This window comes from Stegodyphus dumicola, chromosome 2 (assembly GCF_044657685.1).
Source record: "Stegodyphus dumicola isolate Sdum_Otavi_A_Nest chromosome 2, ASM4465768v1".
NCBI lineage: Eukaryota > Metazoa > Arthropoda > Arachnida > Araneae > Eresidae > Stegodyphus > Stegodyphus dumicola.
In genome coordinates this window covers 116,008,851-116,020,263 of record NC_140769.1, presented here as the reverse complement: position 1 = coordinate 116,020,263, position 11,413 = coordinate 116,008,851, and the positions used below count along the sequence as shown (strand labels likewise).

At 34.3% G+C, this 11,413-nt stretch overlaps 1 protein-coding gene across 1 annotated transcript; it reads right to left on the bottom strand.

Annotated features, from left to right (window-relative positions):
* Positions 1 to 883: 883 nt before the first annotated feature.
* LOC118185502 (uncharacterized) lies at positions 884 to 11,025 on the bottom strand. The gene is made up of 3 exons (XM_085810218.1): positions 10,889 to 11,025; positions 2,641 to 3,610; positions 884 to 2,598 (listed from the first exon to the last, which is right to left on the bottom strand). The coding sequence occupies exons 1-3, from the start codon at positions 11,023 to 11,025 to the stop codon at positions 1,540 to 1,542; spliced, it is 2,166 nt and encodes a 721-aa protein (XP_085666344.1). The 3' UTR covers positions 884 to 1,539.
* Between the last annotated feature and the right edge of the window lie 388 nt (positions 11,026 to 11,413).

Below are 11,413 nucleotides of genomic sequence, written 5' to 3'. Positions count from 1 at the left end.
GCAGGATCTGATTCTGTGGTGACAGTACAATATTTCATCAAATAGGAGTTTTCAAATTTTATATTCTTGTTCTGAGGTAATGATATTAGATGTAAACGGAACTAAAATCATAAAATATGAGATATATTAAAACACAAGGCATTAAAATATAAGATGAAACATCAAAATAAAATCAAATTATGCGAAAAAGACCTATCTCCTTTCAGGTAGTGAAACAAATTCATGCTGGCCTCGTTCCCGTTTTCACGGTCAAGAGACAAGTTACAGCCTTTGAAACACTCGAAGTTCGTTAAAATATGAACATTTTACTAAAAATTGACGTACGGGTAGGGAAATTCTGGTATTAACATGTTAATCAGATTACACAGAGAAATAATTCATAATTTATTGATAGGAATATAAATTCTATGTTTTTTGGAAAAAGTTACACCAAGGTATCAATCATAGAAATCGAGTTAATTTCTTTGCATATCTTTTCTTTGTAAAATTATTTGTAAAGAGATATGCTAATGTAAAAGAGAATTTTTTTTGCAGTAGTTTTAATGAATAAATTTAAAACTGAAATTTTACAATGGCCTTTTTCCACAGAAAATACGTACAGCGAAAGAAAGAGCATCCTTTGGTATCTCTGAAATTGAAACTATAAATACATAAAAATAAACATATATACACATATAAATGCAAAATATACATATATAATATATACACTAATATCTATCTATCTATCTATCTATATATATATATATATATATATATATATATATATATTCTATATAAATATACATATATACACTAATGTCTAGATGCTGTCTGCGACTAAAGCGGAAAAAACTGTTTCAGAGAACAAAAATCGTTCAGTCCCAGCATGAGAGCTTAGTTGAAGTATTTTCACAGCATTATTATTTTTTTTTTAATTTCTAATTTTTTTTATAAATCAAATATAATTTTGGGTTTTCTAATTCGTTTAGATTGGGATGTATTGGTTTGACTTTCAGATGCATCTGTAGAGACAACTCTTCTGTTCTTAGTCTTCTTATGTTTGAGTTTAGTTTCAGTTTTTTCTGTATTTAGCTTTCTCGATTTCAGTCCTTTTTTACTATTTACTTTTTCTATTATATAATATGGTTCCCTAAGTGTCATATTCCTTGTAGCCCGGGGATCTAAAATTTCGGGTAACACACAGTCAAAGAAAAATGAATTGAGTTTGGGAAGAATATTTTTCCAAAATTTCTCGTTTTTCTCTATTCTAACAGTTAATGTGTCTCCTTGGCACCAATAAAAAAGATCGCACTAACTTCGGTTAATAATATTCAACTGACCTTGAATTTGAAAGTAATATTTGTGAGTATCTGGAAGGTAAAATGAACCATTTGCATTCCATTTTAATCCCTGCTGTTTGTTCTGTTTAAAGAATTCCTTAAGATTAGTGGAATCTCTAGCTGAGTACGGGCATTTTACCTCCACTAATCCGATGTCTCCAATAAGACCATCAGGGGAAGTGCACAGGAAAGGGTTTGCGGGATCTATAAATAATCCGCATCATATCCGAACATATAATTGTTTGTCATGTTCATATTGCGCCAGAGCTTTAGCTTCATTAGCTAAACCATATTGCATTGCCTCGCATGCTGTCGTGTTTTCATACACAATTCTTTTCACTAGGTTGGCAGTTCGCGTTGTATGTCGTCTGGTTACAATTTCTTTGAAATAAGAAGAAGATATTCTTTTGGATCTTTCCTGTCTCCACTTTTCTGATAGGATTTGCCCTCTAGTTCCTAATTCTAATTCGTCTTTACGCAGAACTTGAATAGACGACATGTAGTTTTTTTTAAGAATATTTAGTGCTTCTGTAGATATGTCTGGTTTCTCAGCAGAAATACCATATTGATTATCTCCTCCACTTTTAATGTGAAAAAGTCTCCTCTGAACTCTTTTCTTTTTTTCAAGATCAAATAATCTGCGCCTTTTCGTTCTTTCAAAATGTCGTTTTTTTCGGGAATTTAAAAATCTGTGTAAAGGCGTTTGAGGACTTCTGCTCGATACTGCCTTATAAATACGACTCTGCCATTGTTGTGCAGGACTTTGAAAGGCCATAAGAGCTATGTTTGCTCTTCTATTTATGCTTCCTGCTTTTGCAAAATCGATTCTTTTGCCTCCCGAAGTCTTGCACAACTGGCTCATAAAATTTTCTGCAGGGTTATTTGTTGCATTCCAGATTAGTGTATTAGAACATGCTACTAAAACACGTCCAATTTCTACTTCTATTGCTTGCAGCATACCCGAAGACTCCATTGTCTCAAAAACAGATTCATCAGGGTCAGCAAACTTTCGTTTGCAGAAAGACCCACAAGCATCGTGTTTTCCGAAGACGTGGTTTGGTGAATTTTGTAACTCCTGTACTAATGCGTCTACTATCTCTTGAGTTGGTTCCTTATGGTTCGAAATTGCATGATTTTTTATAGCTGCCCTTGCACCTCGTATTAATCTTGACATACGGCTCTTGAGAATTTTTCTGACTTTAATGCCATTTGTCCCTGAAAACCTGATGCTGCTATGTAGCAGTTTCTCGAGTGCTCGTCCGTATCTTCGTACAGCATGATTTGCGCATTCGACCTATAAAACGCGGCCTCCATATGATACTTTCTCTCTCACTTTCATCATGGTATTGGCATCACCATCACCCACTAAACGAGTACATCGAATATTATGTACTTCCTCTAAGTACTGCAAGCCTTCTACTATCGTATCTCTTTCCATTCCAGTCGAAGGACCGTTCCAGTTCTTCCAACAAAAGTGCTCTTTTGCTTTTATTTTTCCCTGTTCGATTGAATTACAGATAAGACACACTTTATTTCTAACACCGATAAATAATATTTTTTGAGTGGTTATACCTATAATAACTGATATTCCTGCTGAAGCATTATATCCGTGCCCATAACTTCTCTTGCACCATCCACCGTCGGTTATAGCCGTTATACAATAAAAATTATCATTATCTTTGTCTCCACGTTCCTCTGCCTTTTCTTTTTCTTCTGCCACAGCACTATACATTGAGTCCTTCGCATAAGCTTCAATGATTTTACCGGTGATTTTCTCGCAAGAGGAAAACATGTACTGTGACATATATTTGATATTCATAATACTAAATTTTTCTTCTTCTTGAGAAAACCCACAGCCCGTTGTTAAAGCCCCTAAAACAGCTAAGTTATTCAGCGCATTTGGTTCTGTGTCAGATTCAATAATATCTACGTCTGGGCACAACAGACTGCTGCAAACATATTTAAATGATGCAGCAAGTCCAGTATATTTAACGCTCGAGAATACATATTTCCCACCAAATTTGCAACTATATGTGTGCTCTTCTACCTTTCTGGCTTGATTTATGACAAGAGCTATATTACAGATAAAGCGGCCTGATGGCAAGTCCTGACTTTTACGTTCTTCATGAAATTCAGTGAGCAAAGGTGGTAAAATTTCCTCCGTTATTTGATCCTGATGTGATTCAGATTTAGAACTTACACTTTGAACTACAATATCATCAACTGATTGAAGATCATTTCTGCTGTCCTCATTAACCTGCAGTGTGTCCACTGGCTTTAGATTTGAAGATCTATGGGAGAGAAAAATAAATTCAGATATGTTAATGATAACTGAATAATAAAAGCAAAATTACAACTTAAAAAATAAAACATCTCCGGCTTTATTATTGCTAATAACTTTCAGAAAATCCTAACAGGCATGAAATTTTCCATATTACTTGATGTATCAGTTTTATACATTTCAGTGTTCCAAATATTTTCAGTCAGTTACCTAATGCGAGGCGTAGGCAAATTTAACGACAAAAGAAGCTAGATAAGAAGAGCTGCAATTAGATTTCCCAAAAGAAACAACTAGATAATTACATAGTTTTAAAAATTAGAGGAATAATTTTTTAATAGAAGAAACTTTTAAAATTAATTAAGAGTTTAGTAACTTAACGTAGTTTTAATTATACTGGTTTCTCTATCTGGTTGCTGCTGTAAATGTTGAAATTAATGTTTGACCACTTCTACTGTTTCTTCTCGAAATTTTGCACACATACCTATTAGCATTTGCAATTTAATCTTTTTAACATAAAATTGTAATTACTTAAAATAAATCGTTCTGAACTGCGTCATTTCAAAATTAATTGCAGTCATATAATTCTCATATAAAACTAATGACGCAGGACACTTATACAAGACTTTAATAAATAATGATTTCAAACTTGGCCAAAACTTATAGCAGCAAATAGAGATAAAACTAAATTATATTTAAATCATTCTGGATCAAGGTTTCATCTTAGAGAAGTCGAATATCTCTCTTTTTCTGCTGTTATTATCTTTATGCGTCATTTTCTAAACTATGTAACATTGTAAACCGAATACTTTTGCATTGAGATTCAAAAGCTGAATTAAGCATCAAAAAACCATTCAATAAAGAAGTAAAAAAAAATCACAAACTTCCTTTATGTTAAAAATAAAATGAAGAAGCAATGTGAAAATGAAAGAAAATGGATTATGAAGAAATTAATATATTAAATAACGTGCTTCTATTTAGCTATTTAGCCCAAATTTTCACGGAGCAAATACAGCTGACGAAACTAAATCCAATCGATATTAAATCGAATTTATATACTAAAGCTAGTCATGAAATATACGCAAGATCAATGCTTCAGGTATCGGAACCGGCCTGTGAATAAATAAAATGGCACTTTTGAGAAGATTTTAAGTGTCTCTCTCATTTTTTTAAAATATATTACAAGAGATTAATGGTAGATGAAGCAAGGAAATTATAATTGAAAAACAAATCTATTAACTTTTATGGGACTTCTTTAAAATATTTGATTCAACACATATGGCGATTTTTTTGTGACAAGTCATAACTATACGGCAATTTTTATTATTAAGCTTGGTTTTGAAGCTATCATTCTCCGATTCCAGCATCAACAAAAAATTTTAAACAAAACCCTTTACTTTTCCATTATGCACATGCCAGGTATTTTTGCGGCTTTTTTATTGAAATAATTACTAATCATAAGAATAGCGTATTAGATGGCAAAAACACACGCATACTGCATCACAGGTGATGCCCCGCCACGCTAGTACCAAAAAGTGTGGTTGGTTGCATAGCAGCAAAATACCCCTAAAACGAAAATCAAGTTAAAATATTTTAAACAGTGCGATAAAGTAGAAAATATTAAACAATTAGATTAGTTAATAATGGTTTTGAGCTTTTTAAGTTACGTGTTGTTGCAGGCACCTTTAGAACCACATATTTCATCATATATTTCAATACCATCTTTTAAATAATATTTTAAAAAATACTTCCGAAATTGTACAGTATTGTTTTTGTAAATCTTGGCTTTCAGTTTCTGGAAAGGATACTAACATTGTCACTATGTCACTGTTATTTATTTTTTATTGTTCAAAACTTTAAGTGCATACTGCATCCAAAAGCAGATACAGTACATTGATTTCATATATGTGTTTGTTAGAAAACTGAGAGTATTTTCACTTTGTTTATTTTTAAGTTCATTATTCTGTAGGAAACTTTTCAGATGCATCAAACTTTTTCTATTTATGTATTAATATGTTTTGTCTTTCTTGAAACTGTTATTCTGAGAAGGTTTGACAGGTGCATAACAAAGTGTGAAAATAAAATACACTGTATGAATTAATCGACCATGTTTTGATTATCATTTCTGCGTTCTTTTAAATTTGTATGGATGAACATCTCTTGAAAATAGTACTATATTTTTCTTCCGTATATGTCACGCTTCTCTTGAAAGATTATTTAGAGTTTTCCATCAATATCTGGCCGAATCTTCTAAATCTACTTTCATTATTCATGTTTAGAATCTTCATGTTTAGAATGGTGCCGGACTGGAGCGGATGTGGATGACAGAATGGCGAAACGTCGTGTTCTTAGATGAGTCACGCTTCTGTTTATCCAATAACAGTCGCCGCATACGTGTGTGGCATCGACGTGGAGACAGATCTCATCCGGCAGTAACTGTGAAACGCCCCACCGCTCGACAACGTGGCATAATGGTTTGAGGCGCTATTGCCTACGATTCCAGGTCACCTCTAGTTCGTATTCAGGGCACTATGACGGCCCAATGATACTTGGATAATATACTGCGGCCGGTGGCAATCCCTTACCTTCAGGGTCTGCCTAATGCAATTTTTCAGCAGCATAACGCCCGACCACACAGTGCTCGCATCAGCCAACATGCTGTGCAAGGTATACAGATGCTTCCCTGGCCACCGTACTCTCCTGACCTGTCACCAATCGAACATGTGTGGGATGTGATTGGACGCCGTTTGCAGACTCTGCCCCTGCCTCGGTCAGAAGACAAACTGTGGTAAATAGTTGAAAGGGAATGGAGAGCCATCCCTCAGAACACCATTCCTCTTATTGACTGTATGCCTAGACGTGTTTCTTCGTGCATCGCTGTCCGCGGCGGTCCTACATTACTTTATGCAATTATGTTCAGTCTCTTCTGAAAGCACATTGCAGCATGAAAGTGCAAAGACGTTTATGTATACAAAAATTGTGACTCGGTAACACTTTAAGATTTTTTTAAATAAATGTCCCCGGATTGCTCGCTGCGTTCCCTGGCTTGCGTAATGGAATTCTGTTTCCGCTGTATGGGCATTATTCTGATAGGTATAACCTACGGTCAGAAGCCCCTACAGTGGTGATATAACCTACTGAGCCGACGCCGTTCTCGCTCTGTATTCTGACTATCATTTTGAAATAAAGATCACTTATGGCTGCTTGCTGTCTCTGTCTTTTTTCCAAATTTCATCACTTTCTGACCACTCCTTCTTGGTGTTGCATTTTCAGTGTCGAGCAGTGTATTACACACAAGCAAAATAGTAAATAAAAGATTAAAAAAGAAAATGGGAAAGAAATGCGATTTCGATGTTACATATAGCTATATATGTATGCTCATAAAAAATGCTCATAAAAAATGCGTATATGTATTCAGTTAGATCTAATCTGAATGCAATAAAGTTAAACTTCAAAATCATTTTTTCAGCTTTTTCGTTTTCTATTGATATAACGTATTTATAACAAAGGCAATTAAACTGTTATATGTACTTTATATTATACATATTAAGAAAATACATATTAAGAAAAAAAATTCTGTTTTATAAACTGGTGATCGCTTCCAGGAGAACGAGCTGGCTGCGTAGAATTTCTTGGGGTTTCTGCAATGTGTGACGGGAATATGAGCCAGATTCCCTAAAAATGTTCCAAGGAATCCTCAACAACTTGTCGATAAATTATGATTAAGAAGATAAAATTACTCAGCAAAAATTAAGATAATTCGTTGATTTAGTCAATGCTAGAGTAAAAAAATGTTCCCTTGGAAATGTGAAATTACAATAAAAGCTATAGAACAAAGAGTATTATAGAAAGGCTAATTCAGAGTATTTCTCTTGACATTCGATGTCGTACCAAATAATTTTCACGATCTATCCATTTCAGTTCCTCTTAGCTGCTAAGTACCTACTTCTTAAGTAATGTTCTGAGCACTTTTATCACCAAAGGAACTAAAGTTCGTGAACTTATTTTCAGCCTCTATTTTGGATTATTTCAGTGCGATAAAAAAGCTGTATGCGATATCAGCTGAATGAATGCTTTTACACATACGAGTATCTGCGTATCGTAGAAAGGTGAAATCACAGGCTCAGTAAGCCTACGCAAAGCCTTCAGCTGAACTTCAGCTAGCTCATGAAAACACTCAAAGGAAATTAAAAATACAATGACTACCAAATAGATTGTATGGATCTAAAGTTTTGAGAAAAAAAATTGACAAAAAGAGTACATTTTGGTAGATAAGAAAATCGAAATTAAATTAGTGACAACAAACAATATGAAAAAGATTATAAATGTTCTTAAAACTGAGCATTGATATCAAAATTGGAATATAGCTAAAAATATATACAGTGCAAAGCTGCAGATTATAATTTTATGATTTCAATGGGGTTTAGGGAAATTTATTAGAGTAATATTTTGAACATAAGAGCCTCTTGATTTCATAAAGAAAAACTGAGCGATGAAAAGGACATTGACAAATTTTAACACGACAGCTAGCACTAAAAAAACTATACAAAAGATGAGGAGCAATTACAAATGCTTGTAAAACGCACTTAAATTATTTATCATTCTTTATAAAAGCGTTAACTATACATAATATAAACATACTGTTAAAATGTACGTTTTCGCATTCTGTTTAAACCAAAACTTTTCTAATAATCTAATAAACATAAAAACTTTTCTAATGAAAGCAAATAATCTAGTTCATCATTCAGGTTTATTAAAAGATAATCAAGAAAGATAATTTGGGGGTTAAGTTATATAAATTACATTTAAATTATACAAATTTCTATTACTCATCCCTCAGTGAATAATTTTGTACTGAAATATTCGGTATTAAACTAGTAAAGACCTATCAATTGAAAAACTATTTTGGTCACAAAAAATATTAGGGTGCAATACATAAAATATTTTATTTTCTTTTACTGAAAGGTAACCAGTATGAAAATGCGCATCTATATATAATACTCATTTATATATAGTTTAACAGCCAGAATTTTGACAACTAAAAAAATATATATATATGAAACATTTTGGAATATTCCATCGTATTTACACGAAAACTTTACAACAGCGAACCTATTTTACATATTATTTTTTAAATGAGTAAATATTATTAACTTTTTTAATGTTCAGTGTAAAATGCAATTATTGTAACATCATCTCTTCCAAAGTATAACTATTTTTTACATAAGTTCATTTTAAGTACTGGTGCCACGGGCGTAGCTAGGGGGGACATCTGTCCCCGGGCGCAGCGCCCAGGGGGTGCCAAATTGATGTTAAGGAATTTTATAATGAAATGTTTCCACTGTTGACAAAGAGGAGGGGGGCGCAAAATCTTCAGTTGTCCCCGGACGCTGGAAACCCTAGCTACAGCACTGACTGGTGCTTAAAATTAAAAATGTAACTCCTATGTTGTGAATTGCATCTCCGCCGACAATGTCACCGTGACTATGTATCGCTTCTCACTTCCTGTTTCAAGGGGAAAAGCTCTATGAGCTAGCCCTTTCTACTAAGTCCTGATAAGGCATGGAAAATTAGGAGTCCCCTCACCGGGACTCGAACCCGAGATCTATCGAATACTCGCCAAGAATGCTATCGTTACACTACGAAGGCATGCCGAGGTAAGGGAGAAAATATCTTATATAATCTCCCTTTCTGGGGCGAAGAATCATCATTCACTACCCTTTTTAGTTCGGCCGCCAGTGTAGAGATATTCGGTTATTTTTGGAAGCAGGAGGCATGAAAAATGAGCAGTGCCTTTGCCGGGACTCGAACACAAGACATCTCGAATACGCGCCGAGTATGCTACCTTTATACCACGAAGGCATGCTGAGAGAAGGGAGAAAATACCTTATATTTTAATTAAATCTCGACTGATTTTGAGGGCAACCAGGTACAGTTCCCTTTTCATTAGGAACAAAGAAGGACCTGTACCTGTACGCCTTTCCGAAATCGATAAAGGTTTTTTAAAGCCTACATCAAATATGAGCTTATATCAAATATAAGCTCAGAGTATCCTAAGATACTGTATTTGCCCAATCTATGAAATTCAAAGATATAGTATTTGCATACAAATTTAATAATTCAGATTACATTTCAAAGCCTACCAATCGAGATTTTCAAATTGTAATTACAAAATAGAATTTAGTGTTTTGACGTCCTGCAGTAAAACAATTTCAACTCCCAACGTTTGAGCCACCAGTGGCCGAGCGGTAAAGTCGCTGAACACTGGTAGTTCGGTTCGAGTCCCGCGAACGGGCTGGCTGCATGGGGTTTTCGTGGTTTCCCCATGTGTAACGTGTGTACGAGCCAGTTTCCCTTAGAAAGTCCTCCACGAAGGCATCCCTTCCGTTAGGCAGATAGCCCTCGAGGCTTTGCCATAATTACACACACCCACGAATTTGTGACTGTCTCCCATTAAAATATTAAATACCTCTGCGAATTCTGCAAAAAAATTCTATTTTTTTGTATTTGCTTGAATACGAAAAAATTGTCTTTTAATTGAGAATATTATTTAGCCAGAGCCACCTAATAATATTATTTTTTAAATATTTCTTATAAAATTATCTATCTTATTTTCAGAAACTTTTATAACTTTGAAAACACATTTTACGTGATGATAAGCATGATAAATCTTTTAGAAAATAGAGTTTCGAGTAGCCTCTCGAATACCCTTTGTTACCTAAGTTTAATCAGGATTGAAGCTGTTATATCCAAACACTATAATTTTCAGGTTAACCTCATACGGATATATTTATTTATAAACGAATCGTGAATACCAGTGGCGTAGCTAGGGTTTTCAGCGCCCGGGGACAACTGAAGAATTTGCGCCCCTTTCTGTGTGCCAAGAATGGAAAACATACCATTAAAAATTTTCGTAGCATCAATTTGGAGCCCCCTGGATGCTGCGCCCGGGGACAGATGTCCCCTCTTGCCCCACCCTAGCTACGCCACTGGTGAATACTGTTGGCTATCTGTATGTACATCTGTGGAATTTAATTCACTTAAGTAATAAGATGAATGCATTATTCACTGATTATATTTTAAAATTTCAAATAACAAATTTTTTTGGCACGAAAGTGGAACTGCTATAAAGAGCTAATATTGAAAAATGTTGCTTTAGTTTCGTCTCTGTTAACGTTAAAAATCAGTACATGACAAATACGCCAACAATCATCAATAATTAATAAATGTTAAAGAGATGCATTAAAAAACCTTCTATTTAAAAAAGAGGAAAAGGGTACATAAAACATACTTTTCTATAAGATCTATATTCATCGGTGACTGAGACGCTGTTCTTTCTTTCAGACGGCGCAGTCTTTGAGTTTTTGAAGCTAATGAATGCAGTGGATGAACTCTCCGACGACTACTTTCACCTTTACGCCTACCCATTTTGGAAGTATAGAAGCAAAGTAATAATAATACAGTATCCAAAATATAAAGGCTAAGAATGAAACAAGAATGCAAAATCTGATCACGAAAACGTGAAGAAATAGGAGCACGTATATTCTATGGAGTATTTTCAGTTCATGAAGTAGCTTCTGATTGGAGCATTATAAATTGAAAACAGGAATCGCGCATTTCTCTACAAGTTCTATTTGTTCGTAATTGCCCCTTCTCCGCCTCAGGATACCTGCATGGCATTTAGAGATAAGCAAAAAGTCTTTTCGCTTACCGAAAAAGTTGTTTTGTTGCCCTCTGCTCCTCTCCCAAAGGAAGTAATATACTTTTTACTGTTATGTATAAAGTATCTAAAAGGTAGAGAGGAAAATATTTTCTT

What these genes read in the sequence shown, in the direction of transcription:
- LOC118185502 (XM_085810218.1), bottom strand. Translation starts at nt 11,025, where the DNA reads ATGGGTAGGCGTAAAGGTGAAAGTAGTCGTCGGAGAGTTCATCCACTG. An exon ending in AATATAGATCTTATAGAAAA is followed by an intron (nt 3,611 to 10,888) that starts GTATGTTTTATG and finishes TCTCTCCCATAG; the next exon opens with ATCTTCAAATCTAAAGCCAG. An exon ending in TGATGAAAGTGAGAGAGAAA is followed by an intron (nt 2,599 to 2,640) that starts GTATCATATGGA and finishes GAATGCGCAAAT; the next exon opens with CATGCTGTACGAAGATACGG.